This window comes from Neolamprologus multifasciatus, chromosome 7, assembly GCF_963576455.1.
Source record: "Neolamprologus multifasciatus chromosome 7, fNeoMul1.2, whole genome shotgun sequence".
In the NCBI taxonomy this organism is placed as follows: domain Eukaryota; kingdom Metazoa; phylum Chordata; class Actinopteri; order Cichliformes; family Cichlidae; genus Neolamprologus; species Neolamprologus multifasciatus.
The window spans coordinates 43,024,148-43,042,411 of record NC_140445.1 but is presented as its reverse complement, the minus strand read 5'-3'; the positions used below and the strand labels follow the sequence as shown (position 1 = coordinate 43,042,411).

The 18,264-nt window shown below is 38.5% G+C and overlaps 2 protein-coding genes across 2 annotated transcripts in view; one reads left to right on the top strand and one right to left on the bottom strand.

Moving 5' to 3' along the window:
• Positions 1 to 47: 47 nt before the first annotated feature.
• Positions 48 to 4,535, bottom strand: bet1l (Bet1 golgi vesicular membrane trafficking protein-like). Its single transcript, XM_085165790.1, has 4 exons — positions 4,434 to 4,535; positions 3,667 to 3,752; positions 2,016 to 2,072; positions 48 to 1,613 (listed from the first exon to the last, which is right to left on the bottom strand). The coding sequence occupies exons 1-4, from the start codon at positions 4,450 to 4,452 to the stop codon at positions 1,446 to 1,448; spliced, it is 330 nt and encodes a 109-aa protein (XP_085021916.1). The 5' UTR covers positions 4,453 to 4,535; the 3' UTR covers positions 48 to 1,445.
• Positions 4,536 to 8,098: 3,563 nt separating this feature from the next.
• Positions 8,099 to 18,264, top strand: part of LOC146514994 (plasma membrane calcium-transporting ATPase 1-like) — a 28,771-nt gene continuing 18,605 nt past the window's right edge. Inside the window, exons 1-7 of the mRNA XM_085167283.1 lie at positions 8,099 to 8,760; positions 11,095 to 11,381; positions 13,780 to 13,977; positions 15,361 to 15,618; positions 15,923 to 16,048; positions 16,672 to 16,842; positions 17,775 to 17,801. Coding sequence (XP_085023409.1) covers positions 11,186 to 11,381; positions 13,780 to 13,977; positions 15,361 to 15,618; positions 15,923 to 16,048; positions 16,672 to 16,842; positions 17,775 to 17,801 — 976 coding nt within the window. The 5' untranslated portion in view covers positions 8,099 to 8,760; positions 11,095 to 11,185. The remainder of the gene's footprint in view (positions 8,761 to 11,094; positions 11,382 to 13,779; positions 13,978 to 15,360; positions 15,619 to 15,922; positions 16,049 to 16,671; positions 16,843 to 17,774; positions 17,802 to 18,264) is intronic.

Below are 18,264 nucleotides of genomic sequence, written 5' to 3'. Positions count from 1 at the left end.
GTAGCACTGCCCATAACTACCAGAACTTAAATAAATTATACTGAACATTTTCTACAATTTCAATCATTTATTAGATCTGTATTAATGATTTCTTTCACCCATGCTCAACTATAAGAAAATAATATAACTTTCAACTCTTCAAGAATTACAAATATCTGTTTCAGTGACTGAAAGTGGAATAAAAAAGAAACAAAGAAAATGATATGAATATTCTTGTAAACCATCAACAGGATAGGATAGGTCCCAACATTTCTTATAATTATAAAAACAGTCTGGAGTGCAAACATACTGAAAGGATGGCTAATAACATATGAACATGTCAAAAGTCTTTAAGAGCTACCTTTCAATATACAGTGACAAGACCAAGACCAACCAAAAGCAGATGGTACCACTTTTTGTACTCGTGGGGTGGACTGATTAGTTTTAGTGCCCCAAAATAATGAATATATGCGTGTTTGACCTTCATATGTTTGCCCTAGCAGTAACAAACACAATTAATTTTGGACAAATTAAAATTTTCTATATTTTCCACATATAAAACTTTTTGACCTCTGCCTCGTCAGTCATTTCCTTCCTTGCACTTCATTGTGAGACAGTAGGAAACACCAAACATGGATAGAGAGAAATGTCAGCATTGCAGATGCACTGACTAAAATCTCAGATTATTTCCCAGCTGTTGACTTTAGTACAGTCAGACTCTTGATTCAGTTTCCCTCTTGTGACTCATTTATGCAGGTGAATGTGGTAATATAGCATAAATATAGAACACAAATCACAGGACACTGAACACAAGTCTTATGTTAATGAATTATGAATGTAATTTTAATGTGGTGGCTTACTGGTGTTTGGACTAAACACAGCACCACCATTTCTATATTTTCTGTATTTTCTCCCTCCTGCATGACAAATATGTCCCTAATACTTGCAGTGTTGTATGTTTGTGATGCAGTTTGGCTGTTAGATGTTTTTGTATGTGACAAGAACTGATACAAGATGGAAAAAGCTCTAAACTCTCACTGACAGACTCGGGAGAAGATAAACAAGCTCTAGGTGTGAAAACTCATAAACTGATTTTTTGGAAATTTTCTCCTGATTGACAGGTTCATCAATCAATTAGACTTGGATATGGTGAATGACATTCCCACCTCCTGAGCGTTCGGGCTCTGTTGTCTTCCAACCAAATCAGGACTTGCTGCTGCAGGATGGGACGTACTCATAGCCAACTCAAAGATCCCAAAGTTCAGGCGTCTGATTGATATGACCACGCCCACTACAGTTACCTCCGGTGGGCTGACTGACACCTCCAACTCGTCAAACCAATTTTGCCTACGTCGTGCTTTCTTTCTTTGGTGCAAAATAAAAGAAGTCTTTATTTAAATCAGTTTTGACATTACAGTCTAAAGTCTCAGCTCCATATCAGAGCCTGGCTGATCTTGTTTTCCCAGTTATTGGTGGATCCTGGACACCAGGTAGTAAAGAACAAAGAAGACCAGGACCATCCCCATGGAGACGTAACACAGGATACGGCGGTTGTCTCGTCCTGATCGGACCATGGTGGAGAAACGTTTCACGCTGCCAGTGAGCAGGCCTGTCGCACTCATGAAGTTTGAGTCCTAAAAGAAAGAGGAGATAATTCTTTAATAATTCCCAATAAATTGACCTAAGAGAAAAAATAAAACAGCCTATATTTGAGATAGTATTGATTTGTACTTATATAATGTGCACTCTATTTACCAAATGTATCAATCCACACAGATTCTGACAATCAACACAGTGCTTATTTTTTATACTGGGACTTTATAAAAATGTTTCCTGAATGCTAGGTCCCAGTGAAACCTGTAGATCAAACAATTCACTAAACAGTTCAGAGGAGCCATCGTGAAAATACAACAGGGTGAAACTCAGTGAATATTTAAAACAATATTCTGATTATAGACAAATGGGAGAAATTAAAATGTCAGTTCTTTTTTACTAAAAGCTTAACTATATTTGTGTTTAAGGCAGGAAACGCTCACCATGCCATCCAGGTACTCATTCTGATCGTCCACTTCTCTGTCGATGTCGTAAGCCAACTGCGAGATACAGAGACAAAAAGATGATCAAGTTAGTTGTAGAAGTCTGACTATGGCAGACCAGCAAACTGTCAAAACGTTTGCTTTTATGGAGGCCACTTTCACTTTCACCCTGGTGCTACTTACTCTCAATTCCTATGACATATGTTCTTGCTCACCTGAGGTTGAATTTAAACCATTTTGAGACCTGTAAGGACTATTATTTTATATTTTAGATTATTTTTATCATGTCCTAAAATGTGAAATCTCATGCAAAAAAGTACTAATAAGCAATCACTTGTAACAAGTGAAGTTTTACATCATCTCAGGGTTAGACTACAGGCAGAAGAAAGAACATGAGAGCAGATTCTGAAAAGCGAATGGCACAGCAGAGGAAAATGTAGAACAGGAAAGCAAACATCTTCTTGGCTACCATTTATCCTTTTAGGCTGTTGCTCTGTCACTTAGTACCTAACCAGCTTAAGCGCAGATTGGAAGATGTCCAACTAAACAGGACGTTGTAGGCATTTAAAACACAACTCTTTGCTAAAAATAGACACGACTCATTTGTCAAAGTCTGTGAACATGCATAAAATATTTTCTGGATCCCCAAAGAGGTTTTAATCAGGGACAATTTCTACAAGATTTAAACCAATTATGAGTCATTTATTTAAGCATAACAGAAATTTTGAATCAGTCTAAAAAATAACAGTAATCTTTATAGATGTCTTTTCAGTATAGTAGACAGACTAATTGTCTTGACTCTATGTAAACAAGTTGTTTTCATTAGTGTACAGTGAATGCCCAGAGGATTGTTCTGAACCAGGAAGAGCCTGAAGCTTGGTGTAAGAAAATCTTAATATCATGTAACTATGTAGAAGTGCCTGATGGTGTCCCATCTTACACTGGAGGCACTGGTTGTACAATTTTCAAATTTTCACAATACTGTACATTTATTAATAAAAGACAACCATTATACCAGTGATGCATTTGGTTACACATTTGCTGTGTAATGCATTTGCTGCAACAACTTCTACTGTTATAACGGCACATCACTTTTTCTCAGCTTATATATACACTAACTTACTGTAAGTTACATGTCTACTTTTTAATGCACAGGTACAATACACAATCTGCACTTTTCTAATTATTCTAAATATTCTTAACTATTTAAACATCTTTCAGTGTCCTGCTCTGTTTGCACACTATCTGTATGCTAATTTTAACAACTGTACTGTACTCTGCTCTGCTAACTATTGTCCATGATGTAAATATGTAAAAATTGTGTTTTCTGTTCTGTGTCGTGTTCTTTTTGTATATGTGTGTTTTTTGCTGCTGATACAACCAAATTTCCCCTTGTGGGACAATTAAAGGATTATTCTATTTTATTCTATTCTACACCTGAAATTCTTACAAGCAATAAGCCATGTATCAGTACATTAAATAACAAAACTGGTTGTGTTTGGCATAATTAATAATTCTGATTCTGGGAACTGACAGCTTTACTTATAATTAAAACTAAGTACATTTGACAGCAGTAACCTAGTAACTACAGACCAGCTGATTTATTAATCAGACTGGTCACTGAAGGGGACGGTTGTTGGTTGTTACGCACAGATTTCAGTCTGGACACTTTGTTGGCCAGGTTCTCTGCCATCCGTTTGTTTTCAGCATCGAGCACATCATCCACAGAGCCATGGCCTAGACAAGCACAAACACTGTGGATTAGATATGACACACAAGATCTGAATGTTCCTTGAATTGTTATGTTTCTGTTGAAAACCGCAGATAGACCTCATAAGATACTGTTTTTGCCAAGCACATAGTTCTGAACACATAACTTGTTAAAGAATAGGTAATGTTTCTAATTTTCGGTTTAAATCAACAGGAAGCAGCACGTTTTCATCAATGATTTTGATATCAGCATGATCTGAGTGTGGTGCAGAGTCTCTGCTGAAGGGATGTTCATTATAAATCCAACCCTTTAAGCTAAGCACGGAATAACGACGTGAAGTAAACTTACAACACTGCCAAGGAGTATTAATTATCCCATATTTGGGAAACTAATAAGATACTACTACTACTACTACTACTACTAATAATAATAATAATATCACTTTTTATCACCCTTCAGAGAGGCAGATGCTTCTTTAGAGGGCGATAGCAATTGATATGAAACTTACAAGGTAGCCTTGCTTTTTGCTAATATTTAAGTATGTCAGAGCTAGTTAGCTTAGCTCTTGAGATTTGGGTGTTATACGAGCAAACGATACTTAAAAATAACATTTTAAAATGTACCACCCAGCTGTAACATCATCTCTAAGCTGACACAAATAACACACAACTGAATATTTGGAAGTGAATACGTGTCAAAACATTTACCTCTGTTCCACTCCGCCATGTTGCTTGTTGCTGAATGACGTCAGGATCAGCTGTTCACTGGCAGACACGTGATCGCCTTTCTTCTTCGTCGACAACGTTAAGGTGTCATTAGTATTGCCGCTTCAAACACGACAGAAGACTCCAAAATAGTTCTCGCCTTCTTTGTGTTAATGTATTACACTAGCTGAGTACTGATGCCTTAACAAAGACTTTAAGCATATACCACACAAAAAGGGTAATAAAGGAAGAGTGGAAGAACAAACAACAACAACGCCGACGACAACAATAACATCAACAATAATAACTTTATTTGTGTATCACTTTTTAAAGAATACAGTTCTTAGACACCACACATATATGTCCTATCATACAGACTCATTATTAGCCATCCAGTCAGACCATTCTAATATACATACTTAACTTGCACACAAATAGATGCAAACTAAGGTCCGAATAATGGTAAATGGCCTGTATTTGTATAGCGCTTTACTTAGTCCCTAAGGACCTCAAAGCGCTTTACACTACATTCAGTCATCCACCCATTCACACACACATTCACACACTGGTGATGGCAAGCTACATTGTAGCCACAGCCATCCTGGGGCTCACTGACAGAGGCGAGGCTGCCGGACACTGGCGCCACCGGGCCCTCTGACCACCACCAGTAGGCAACGGGTGAAGTGCCTTGCCCAAGGACACAACGACCGAGACTGTCGGATGGGGAAATCATTATGAGAACACTAAAATATATAAAAAAAAATATTTTCGGCAGTTGTTTAAAACAAATTACGGATTCAGCTGATCAGGTAAAATGTGACCATTATGCTGAAGGTTATTACAAAGTTTGGGCACTATTGCCTCAAAAACGTGATCGTCTCTGATTCTGATTTAGTAAAATTCAGTAAAAGCGTGGGACATGTAGCAGACTTTGATCAGGTGATCTGCAACGATAGGGTCTCAGTAGCTCCGATAATATAAGCAGGGCCCTCCTCATGTGGATGTTTAAAATCTGCAGAAGTGCCTGTTTTATCCACAAGAGGTCGCTCTTTCTGTCCTGCTCAGCGTAGTTACTTGTGTCTCACAGTAAACTGTGTTCAATTTACAAAACGTAGATGTTTGTAATATAAACATGATAAAAACTACATCCAAACAAAGAAAAATATTAATGTATTTTAAAAGTTTTATGGTCCAAACCATGAAAAATACCCCAAATTACGTGATTGTAGTTTATTTAAATGTGAAAATTTATAAATATTTAATTTATTGTTCACCATTATGAGCTGTATACTGTCAGTGTAACAAAATAAAAGCACGATGGTGTCACTTTGGGAAACTGTAGAGATAGCCATTCTTCAACACAGCCACTCTCTTAGGCAAGCTTTCTTGTAATTTCTTTAAGTAGTCTTCAGGAATAGCTCTCCAGTTTGCTTGAAGGACAGGCAAAGCTTTAAAAATTGTATTGAAGTGTTAAATAGCTGTCAAGTCTTTACTGTACGGCCTGTACGCCCCGTTTCTGTTCAAACATGAATGCACACCAGTGCACAAAGCAAGGTCCACAAAGGCATGGATGACAGAATCTGATTTGGGAGCACTTGACTGGCCTGAACAGAGTCCTGACCTCAAAGATAGAACATCTTTGGGATGTTGCTTCCAGGTCAATTGTGGGCCATCATGCTAAGCTCATCAATTGTTTAGGGCAAGGTTTCCTCTTTCAGTGGCCTCTTATGACTCATGTTAAGACTACTGGATGCACTGTCATATTTATTTTCAGTAATCAACTTTTATAAGAATAGGACAAATGTGACCCTGCCCCAAAGTAAGGTTTTAAAAGGCTTTTCCCACTCAAAGTTATTGCTCTGATTCCACAGTGCCCCCTCCCCCCCCCCCCTTTTTCCTACTGGTGAGTGTTTCAAGTCACCTTCCTGGTTGGATGGGCTGTGGGAATTTCTGAAATGTTATTTTTAGGACTGCTATAATGAAATATAGGCATTCTTGAACGCCACCCAAAAAGCTCTAAACCACCCAGTGGTCTACATAAATCTTAGTTATAATTGTTTTAGCAATTAGCATGACTAGCATAACTTTGAAAATATTATTAAAGGAGGTTTAATTTAAAAAAGAAAAAGAAAAATTATGTATTAAAATGACATTTTGCTTTGTGTTTGTAGCAACAAAAACACGAGTGACAAAACAATATTTACAGTATTTACAGGCTTTATCTAAATTAACTTTAATTTCAACAGTCACCAGGGCATAAAAGCTTTGTGCTTAGAATTTCAGTCAAATTTTATTAAACAGTGTCCCCAAATTGTCATGTTTATTGTTACAATGATTTTTGCTTCTGGTTTTGATTTTTAGTATTGTTTTAGTACCTTTAACTTTTTGTGGTATCATTGCATTTTTGTTTTTCACTTTATTGTTCCAGTCTTTTTAGGGTTTCTACTATGTCTGTATCATGTAGGATTCTTCTTGTCTCAGTGTTTTGTTCCTGTCTTATAACAGTTGGTTTTTTGGTGTTTATTCTCTGGGTTTTGCCTTCTTTCTGTCTGATTGTTGTTTATTTCAGATCTTTCAGATGTTTACATACCTCATCATGGGCATTAGAGTCACAGACCTTTGTGATTTCTCTGACTGCCTCTTTTTCCAGGATGGAATGATTGTACAGCATACATCTTTAATGACATAGCATACATCACACATCAAAAATTGACGGTACAATTTTACATTTATTTGGGATTTTCTATAGTCCACACAGGGTATACATACAGGCTCAAATATATAAATATACTCAAATATTTCAAAAGACGGAGTTCTGGAGAATAGTTTTATGGTCAGACAAGACAATGTTGAGCTATCTGACTAAGGTACAAGAGGTCAGAGGAGTAAAGGAGTAAATTATGCCCTGACTTTTTTTTTCAAGCTGCCTGTGGTAGTGGTACATTTCACAGTGGATGAAAGTGGGAAGACTACCTCCAAATTCTTTAGCTTCACCTCACACTTGTACATCCAGTTCTTATTTTTTAAAGCCCTCAAAAATATATGTTTCCTCCCCCCCAAAAAATTTAAAAAAAAAGAAAAAAAAGAAGAAGTTCAAAGAAATAATTAAAACCCCCAAATTACCAAAATACCCATGCTCTTCATGCTCATGATGGGTAAACCTCTGGTCTGTACCTTCTGCATAGCCCTGGTTTTGCCTTTGTCAAAGTAGTCTTTGATTTCTTTTCTGTGTGTTCTGTTTGTTTTTTTCTTTCGTGGCTCGTCATGGTTGTATGCAGAGAATATAGAAACATTTTGATCAACCGTGGTTTTTGTTAAGCAGTGAATCCAGAGCTTTGGTCTTAGTAGTCCATCACTGATCTGTCGATCCAATCCTTAAACTACTGCTGTGTAGACCTCTTTAGAGTGTGGGGTCAAAGATCATGTTAGATCAAAACAAAAATACTAGAACGTAAATACGAAAGAGTGATATTATCCTGTGTGTGTATGTGTGTGTGCACACTCAGTTAATCCTTCTATGTCATTGTGTACTGTAATCCGTGTGTGTGCGTGTGTGTCACATGACGTCATCATGCATCATTGCTGCTCAGGGTGTTGAAGTGTGTGTAACAAAGTGAAAAGACCACAGTAGAGCAAACAGTTGGACTGTTTCATGGAATTCTCCATGAGAAGTCGTGTTGATGGTTAGTTATGTACTGAACTAGTTTCTTTTGGGGCTGCAGTTGGTCGTCAGGCTGTAACGTCCGACCACTTGCATTCACCTTCACAGTTTGGTCTGTTTAGATCTAATTGGTTCATCTCAGCAGGAGGAGTCTCAGTGCTATATGTGGACCCAATGTGCACCCTTTCTGGAGTATGAAGCACAGCAGCAGCAGGTTTAGATGGGGTGTGTGTTGACCTGGTGAGTGTACGCCTGCTGTGTGCCTTTCAGTCAGAGGATGCAGCAGGTGTAGACGTAGTTCGTGTGTGGACTTGGCATGTCGCTCTCAGCAGGAGGAGCTGCAGCAGCGGACTCTCTGGCACTCAGTGAAGCCACAGATTGTCTAATTAGATTAAGCGAGGCTTTCCTCAGATAATCATTCAGCCAGCTCCTGTTTTTTCCTCTGATAAAGAGAGCTGTTTGAAACTGCGAGCTTGCTGAAGGTCACACTGAAAAAGGACCAGTTTGGGTAGTAAACTGGGGTCTTGGTGCTGTTCTGCAGACTGCCCGCTGAGGAGCTGTCTCCGGGTTATGGGCTGTTTCTGGAGCTGTGAGTGTGTCGCTGCTCACAGTAATCGGACCACCACTAATACCTGCTGCTGCTAACAGGAGGTGATGGGGGAAGTTTCTGTAAGTAAAGCTTTTCTTCTTCTCAGTGCTACAGTAATGGATTGTTGTTGTTTTTTTATTATTAGAAATGGCTTCAAGTTGTGTTTTTGTCATAAAACCTGGATGTGTTTCTGTTTTTTTGTATTTGTGTGGATGACTTCCCGTGGAATTTATTCATTACTTATGCAGTTTTACTTTGTTTTGCTTCTGATGGTTAATTAATTAATAATAGATAATTTGAGATTTCCTCCAATATCCAATTCTAGATCATCTTTTTCAGCTTCTAATGTGAACATTTACAGCTGCACTTAGGTTTATATTTTACAGCGTGAAACCATTTGTGGTTCTTAATTGTTGGTTAGAATTCATAGTAAAGCCATACTAAGGTACAGTGAGCAGCAAAACTTCAATGACTATTTTGACTTCTGTCCATCCTGCTCTTCTCTCAGTAGCTCTTTTCTTCCTCTGCCTCAGCCTTAAACAGATAGGCTGTTTCTCCCTCTCTCAGATTAAGCCCAGGCTGACTGATTGACACAGATTACAGCTAAAGGCACAGAGGTCACAACCTGTGAGGCAGAAATATAAAGGGTTTCAGTTCACATAGGAGCAGGGACAAATCTCTACTCCACACACTGTTACATATTAAGTCTGAGTTCCTGTTAACCATTGAGGGGAGAACATTGTGCTTGATGGAAATAAAATTAGCTCTACTGGGTCCTGCTTGGCTGATTGGGGTCTCATGGAGCTGGTTTCTAATGTAAAGTACTTAAGACAATCTCGTAAGCATGCGGTTGAGTAAATACTGGATTGTAATGAGATTTTAATTGTGAAGAAGCTTAAAATACTGTTTTCATACTATTGTCCATCGTGTTGTTGCCCACTAGTTTTCCTTGCCTTTTTATTTATAAATTACAAAACATTAGGAAGAGCCTTTCCATGAATGGCTGATCAGGTACAGCAGCTTTAGTGGTTGCAGATATTTATGTTAATTGCTTCTATACTATTCATCTCACTGAACTAACCTCAATAATCACTTTATCTCAGACAGTTCAACAAAGCCTTAGCATTAATTTATGCTTTGATAATAAATGTGATCAAATGTGATGTGATCTCTTTTAACAGGCTAAAGACCACATGTTTTTATGGTGCTGTAGTTAAACCCTCCCTTTAAAAGCCCTTATTTGATCCAACTGGTTTACTTCATTATAGAGTGATTAAAAATATATATATCTAAGGGGTTGTCGTAAAACAGCTAACTGATTAAATACAGAGTAATTATTTATTTAAAAACTTTTAGTCAGGATTTAGAGTTCAGTATAGCAGAGAAACAGCTCAAATTAGCACCATCCAGTCTGAAAGTGGTGCTAAAAAACTGGTTCATCTATTTGTTAATTTAAGGACTTTTGTAGCTCTTTATTTTCATTGTGGTGAACCTACCTGAAATGAATGAAATTCTTTCAGGTGATCCAAAAAGTTTCCATGAGAGCACTAACAGGGACTACAAACACAGACTATATTGCCATATTGCTCCTTCACAGCCCCCTAATAAATCCAGGGCTGAATTTCAAATCAATTTCAACTATCATTATATCTTAAAGACCTTTTGGTATCATAGTATACCAACAGAACACTTTGCTTTCAGACTGCAGGCTGGCTTGTGGTTCTAAGAGTATCTAAAAGTAGCATAGAGAGAGTTTTCAGCTACCAGGACCCTCAGTTATGCTGTTGTAGGCTGCTGGAGGACTTCCCATTGTGCACTGAGCATTCCTTATGTACTTGCATGCTACTACTAGATGCCATTAACTTTTCTGCTCTTCTGTGTTTTGTATGTGTTTTTTCTCATAGTTTGTCTATGCCCTCCTTTCCCCTCACACAAATCAGTCATGATAAATGGCTTCCCCTCCTTGAGCCTTATCCACTGGAGGCTGCTCATTTGATTGTTGGAAGTTGCACCCTGATTTTGTAGAGTTTCTATCTTTTAAAATACCTTGAGGTGGCTTCTTTTGTGAATTGGCACAATACAAACAAAACTGAAATGAAGTGAAGTAAAACTTGTATTGCATGATGACAATGATGATATTTTGAAATGAACTGCTTGGGATTGCAAATAGTACTTTTTTGACATTATGTATTTATAAAAAAACAAATCTGAAGATGTAGAATCATAAGAAATATACAAATTAAAATTCATCATATGCAATGTGTAGAATGTGCAAACCTTTACTTTCCAAGAAATCATACCAGAGATGTCACCGTCCTGTCCAATCCCATCTTTTTTGTGGTAATAAGTGTATCATTCTTTCTGCAGTACAGCGTATATCCTGATGTTATCAGGACTTATCTTTCTCTCAACAGTCACAGAGTCCCTGTCAGGCTACATTGGTACCTCAGGCCTACCACTGAGTCTGTTTGAGAAGGCCTCTGCTGAGTCCCCAAGAAAGGAAAAATGACCAACAACTCTTTTAGTGGGTCCAAATATGTCCGACGTGGCGAGGCCAACCACGATGCAGAGTTCAGCTGCTCAGTCCAGGAGCTACGCTCCCTCATGGAACTTAGAGGAGAGGAGGCAGTTGCTAGAATCCAGGAATCTTATACTGAAGTTAATGGACTGTGTGCCCGGCTGAGGACGTCACCTGTCGATGGTAAATATGTTCATAAATTGTATTACCTTTGTGTCCTTACAAAACTGACTCCTAGTTGCAGCGTCACAGTATCACAGATGTGAATCTAAGATTAAACTTCAGATTAAATTAAGAGCTCAAACATTTGCACAGGCTACTTAGTTTGCTTCGTTTTTAAAAAATAATTTAAGGAAAGTAACAGTGCATTAAATGTGAAGCAAGCACAGGGTGTGCAAACTTCTGCATACACCTCAAAGTTATGATTTTGAATAAATTTAGAACTCTTCACTACTGACTCACTGACCTCCCCTCCCAGCGTGGGCATCATTAAAACAGCAGAGGACACACTAGGTTCATTAGTCTTCAGGGACTGTTGACTGTGTGATGGTCAAAGTCATCTGTGACCTGCAGCTCCTGTTGCTCTGCTCTCTGTCAGTTTCTGGGCAGAGAAAAGCACATTGTGTTCAAAAATATTCAAGTGCAGGATTCGTTGCAGTGGGGATAAAAGTGTTTTTTTCTTCTATTGTTTCTGTAGCTGTAAAGATCAGAATCAGAATCAGAATCACGTTTATTGGCCATGTATATGCACAGATACATACAAGGAATTTGGTCCTGGTAGATGGTGACTCTCAAGCACAGCAATGTACATCTCAACAATGTAAGCAACACAATCCCCCCCCCCCCCCCCCCCCCCCCCCACACACACACACACGCACTCACACACTTGTGGACATATACAGCTACACATGCATACACAAACATACACAAACATACACAAACATGCACAAACATACACAAACATACACAAGCTGTGTAAACCAACCATAAATGTATGTTGTTGGAGGTGAGGGCAACTCCAGTGTAGCTCGGACAAATGGGAAGAAATGTCTCTGGAAGGGCATCTGGCAATAAATCTCTGCCAAATCAAACATCAAGAAGAAGAAGAGGAAATAACAGTGTGTCTTAAACAGGGATTGGTTTACTTGCTCACAGTAAGGGTAGCTCAAATTATTTATTTGTGGATCGGATGTCAACAATCCATTTTACATGTGTGTTTTTTCTTCTTAATGTAATTGTGAAATTTCTTTCTTCTGTGAACAAGTATATTAGACTGTTCACTGGAAAATCACACTCCTTGCCAGTCCACTTTTACCAGTTAGTTAGTGTTCAGGTGTGTTTAGTAGTTTTATCTTTCACTTTTATTTTCCTTTTCTTAAAGCACCCACAAGTCAAATCTGCTCATTTACTCAAAATATTTGCTGACTTTGTTCTGAAATGAGACGCTTGTCTCCTCTGGCGCTTTCTCTCAAGTCAGCGTTTCTTGTTTATAATGCCTCTGCTTCTTTTGCTTTTTCGTGCCTAAGTTGGACTTTTAAGGTTTCCTATTAAACTTTATCTGAATTATAGTGACCTACAGACACCGCATTCAGTTTGTCTTTGCTGAGCTTGTCTCATACGTCTGCCCTTTGACATTTTCCCCCTATTATTAATTCATTCAGTCTGTCCGTCTTCCACGCGCTCGGTAAACACTTTCAGTGCTTCGACTCCTGCTGAGAGTAAAATGTCAGCAGCAGGTTGAATTGACTGGAAAATCCATTCCGCTGCTTTATTTCTCTTTGTATCAACAGCTGGGGACAGATGACATAAACTCTTAGTGTAATCCCACTTACCTAAACATTCGGAGAATACACAGCACTCTGCTCACTGTGTTTCATTTTCAGACAACATCAAGAGAAATGTTGGGTTAAAAACCAGTTACAACTGACGGAGCCAGCTGCAACCACGCAGCAGCTGCAGTGTCTCTTAGGGGATCGGAGTGTGTCCTGACATGTTGTTCTACTCCACAGAGGGGAAACCGGTCTGCTCTTTGCTCCCGCACAACACAATATTACTGAAGAGACACAAACACCAAGTGTGATAACCGATGTGTTACATTTAAAACAAGAGCCATCTGAGACTATAGCTTCTCCAAGGAAGAAAATTTCCTTCCACGACATACATTAGCTGAGGCTCTGGATCCAGAAGGAGATGCAAATCTGTATTAGTTTATGATACTTTCTTAAGACATCAAGGCAATACCATCACTGTATATTTCATCAGTTGTTTTTTTATTTTTATTTGATTTTTGAATGCATTCTCATCGAGCACATCAAAGGCCACAGTGTTGACTTATTACATCTTTGGCTACCTAGATCAAATTCATCTTGAGTGTGCATTTAAAAGATCAATCAGAAAATGTGATATTGATGAAACATTTGATCAAGTAATATTACACTGTGAACTAACAGTTGTGTTTAACCCCTCGTAAAACAGACAGCAAACAGATCAATTAGTTCTAAATACATGTCAGGTTGAAGGTGTGATCCATGTTCAGCTGAACGAATATGGAGTCATTTTATCTTTGTGTCTCCTACTGCAGGCTTAGATGGAAAATCGGAAGATATCGACAGAAGGAAAGAGGTGTTTGGACTTAACATCATCCCTCCAAAGAAGCCAAAAATGTTTTTGCAGTTAGTGTGGGAAGCCCTGCAAGATGTCACGCTCATCATCCTGGAGGTGGCAGCCATCATTTCACTAGGCCTTTCTTTCTATCATCCACCAGATGCTGAGAGACAGAGTGAGTAGTTCTCGTTACTTGAAAAGAAAACTAGTCTATGAGTATCCAGGTGACTCGCTGATGCCTCAACATTTTTAGCAGTAGAGCTGTGACGGGTCAATATCTGATCATTAGAAAAGTTAGAGTCCATCATGTGATCAGTGTAATGAGCTTGTATGAAGGTGAACTGGTTTCCACACCAACATTTCAGCAAAGTAGTCTTCCTGGAACTGGTGTTAGGCCAGTTCCCATTTTGCCTGTAATTTGTCATGAAGTAGATTCAACAAGGTCCTGGAAACAATTCTCAAAGATTTCAGTCTATATTGACATGATGGCATCACACATTTGCTCCAGATTTGTGAAATGCTTCTTTACTCTGTTGGAAGCAGCTATCAGATGTTGTCTACACAATGGGCATAAAGGGATGGAGATTATCAGCAGCGAGTCTCAGGAAGGCTGTGGGCTTTAAATGATACTCTGTTTGTGCCAAAGTGTACCAAGAAAATATCCCCCACACCATTACAGACCTTTCCTATTATTTATGCAAAATTCTGACCCTACCGTCAGAATGTCTCACCGGGAACTGAGACTCATTAGATCAGGAAATATTTTTTACAGTCTTTATTTGACCCCCTTTATGAGCCTATGCGCATATAGTCCCAGCTGTATTGTCTTCTGCTGCTGTAGCATATCTGCTGTGTTGTGCATTAACAGATGCTCCTCTGCATACCTTGGTTGTACCTTGGTAGTTATTTGAGTTACTGTTTCCTTTTTATCAACTTTAAGGAGTCTGGAAATTTTCTCCATTCTCTGTGAACCCTAGAAATGGTTGTGTGGGAAAATCACAGGAGATCCAGCTAAAGTCATTGAGCTGTTGCCAATCTGCTTGGTTAAATATTTGCGTTAATGAGCAGTTCAGTGGATATACCTAATAAAATGTCCTGTGTTGTATATGGAGTACAGTGGCACTACATGAAAGCTCAGCTTGACTTTATTGTGCAGAGGGACAAACACACGTATGCATTTCAAAGGATATACCTGGTTCATCTGTCACTGTCACTGTAATCATAATAATAATAATGCTGTAATAATTAACGTCAACTTCATCTAACAAGCTGCTGCTTCTCCAAACTAGCTCTGAGCTTCAGTTCTAATAAAACCCTGAAAACTCCTGACAAGTTGATCCTACGATGCATCTCCAGACAATGTTAAGTGCTGGTCCTTCCTGGTATTTCTGTTATGGCTACTTTCACTGTGCACTCTGCGATTTCACCATGGTGCACCCAACAGTTGAGTAAACGTCAACTTGTGTTTGAAACTGGCATGTGAGGCACTGTTAACAGACAGAAGGTCATGAAACTGAAAAATGTTCATAAAAGTTCTAGCTGATGTGTCTCTGTTTAGACTGTGGCAGTGCAGCTGGGGGCGTGGATGATGAGAGCGAGGCAGAGACTGGATGGATCGAAGGCGCTGCCATCCTCTTGTCTGTGGTGTGTGTGGTGCTAGTGACGGCCTTCAATGACTGGAGCAAAGAGAAGCAGTTCCGTGGCCTCCAGAACCGCATCGAGCAGGAGCAGAAGTTCACGGTGGTTCGAGGGGGGCAGGTGATCCAGATCAAAGTGTCCGAGATTGTGGTTGGTGACATTGCACAAGTCAAATATGGTGAGGAAGCAAAATCATGTGTGTAATAATTCACTTTACTAACATTTGGTGACATTTAGTTTGGCATTACTAACAAATAAGCAGATGATACTATTAAATCCTGACTTCTGCAGTCAAATATAAAAATGATTGTATCCTTCTACATGTTGTCTTTGTGATGGTCGAAGGTTTAAACCCAACAACAGCGTTATTAGTTTTTTTAAATGGTTATTTTCAAATAATAACTAAACATTGTATGACTGCATGTGGCAAGCAGATGACATAACAGTGATGTAACATAATGACCTGAGTGTTTGTCTTCCAGGTGACCTCCTCCCTGCTGACGGTGTCCTGATTCAGGGCAACGATCTGAAGATTGATGAGAGTTCTCTAACCGGAGAGTCAGATCATGTCAAGAAGAACCTTGACAAAGACCCCATGCTGCTGTCAGGTGCATCACTCTGCACTATTTCACATTAAATTACAGCCAAGATCATTGTGACCTGTGCTGTCATTGTTGGAGACAATTTCGGCTGATGATTTTCCAGATGATTTTAATTCTGACTACCCTCTCTCGTTTTCTCACCTAAATTGGGAACATCAAATCTGTTCTTACAGCCTCAATCCAATACATATAACAAACTATTATTATTATTATTATTATTATTATTATTATTATTATTATTATTATTATTATTATTATTATTATTATTTTAGTCCTTATAGTGAATAAAAACTACAATTTGAAAGCAAACGAACTAGACCAGAATTCTCTGTGGTACATACTGGGCTTCATATGCCCATAGAGGCTGATGGATATAACATTTCAAATGCAGTCTAATTGTTGATTACTAGTCAATTGAGCTGTATAATGGGGTACCAGTTGGCTAATAAAATCATCTTCTCTCTCCATCTAGACAAGTAGGCCATTAAAAAAATGCACTTAATTTTAAAGATGTGAAGAACATTCCTCTTTTACAAAATACCATACTCAACGCTGTTAAGCGAGATACAATGTGACTTGTGTGTTTTTCGTTTTTTTTTTTGTGAAATATTTCATTTTCACTTTCTCAGGTACCCATGTGATGGAAGGCTCTGGCAAGATGGTGGTCACTGCTGTGGGTGTGAACTCTCAGAGTGGAATAATCTTCACCCTGCTTGGTGCTGGTGATGAAGGTGACAACGAGGACAAGAAAGACAAGAAAAAAGAGGAACACAAAAGGAAAGATTCAAAGGGGAAGAAAAGTAAGTTCAGTAGAATTGAATCCTATTTTACATGCCAGTGTGGTTCTACTTATATCTAAAACATGTTGTCCACATGTGTTTAAATTGGAGTGTTATTGCTATGGAGCTCAAACCCATAGCAAAGATTCCTCTCCTGCTCAGGTACTACTCCTTTGTTTATGTGTGCAAACCTGCTAACACCAATCAACACCTAACAATGATAACAGTTGACTTTGGAGGTTTTAATAATTTATTAATCATTCTTTATGTATGAGTATGTGGATTAGTCATGTATGTGTGTAGGCATGGCTTTAATAAGAGCAACAGAAACGCAGAACAATGCATGGTCTCCTCACAGAAAAGTGTTAATTTCCTGCATTCCCATGAATTTATTTGCACCAATTTGTGCGGCTTCCTCATATTTACACAAAAATTTATATATGGCCTGCAAATCGAAATTAGCTAGTAGCTAAACGTGGTACAATGCATATTTTCTCTTAGAAGATTAATTTTTTCTGTTTATACATGGTCCCTGAAAAATACAGTAGAAATGGAAGATGAAAATGAAATTCATGCCAGTGATAAATGAATTATGTGGTTTCTAATTAATTGATTAATCGATTAAGTAATTTATTTAAGAACACCTTGGTCTTTAATAACTACGTGGGTGTATATATTGGGGATTATGTAGACTACAGCTCACCTGCTGAAAAGAGAATACCAAGCAACATTTCCTTGGGATTAGCAACAAAACCAGCCAACGAAATTTATACACAACCTGTTCATTTTGGAGACTCAGTACTTGCATTTGCCACAGCAGACTTAGTGGTTTATAAACTCAAATTTAAGAATATTTTTTGCGATGAAGGATAGAAAAGATTTATGGATGTAGTGAAGGAGGACAAGGAGGGGTGCTGCATGACTAACGGCTATTAAATGTTTCTTCTTTACAGGCAAAAAAGAAAACAAAGGCAAGAAAGGTAGGCAAACAAATATGCCATGACTGTCTGTGTGAATGAGTTGATGTGAAGGTTGTATTAAACAGCAGAGCTTCAATTTGTTTTTAAAGCTATCTCTGGTTTGATCATCGACTTCTTGTGGTAGTGAACTCTAGAGCATCCATACCTCTATCTGTCCATGCCGAATGTGTCAGCAATAATGGTAACAGTTAATATGTTTTGGCAGTATGGGTGCTGCTGTGCGCTTCTGTGTTCTGTGGAGAATGTAAACTGAGGAGCCACGTAGAAACCAGCTCGTTCCTCATCCTCTTTGACTGGACCCAGTTCTCTTGGTCAAATGTGTGACATCAATGACATTTATGAGGGTCAAAGACTTGAGGCCTTTCCCAGTCTGTGCTCCTGTGAATCATCATTAGTCATGGTCTGAGTACTGTCCCATATTTAAATTTCACAGGATGATGTGGATAAAAAAATTTAAGGGCAT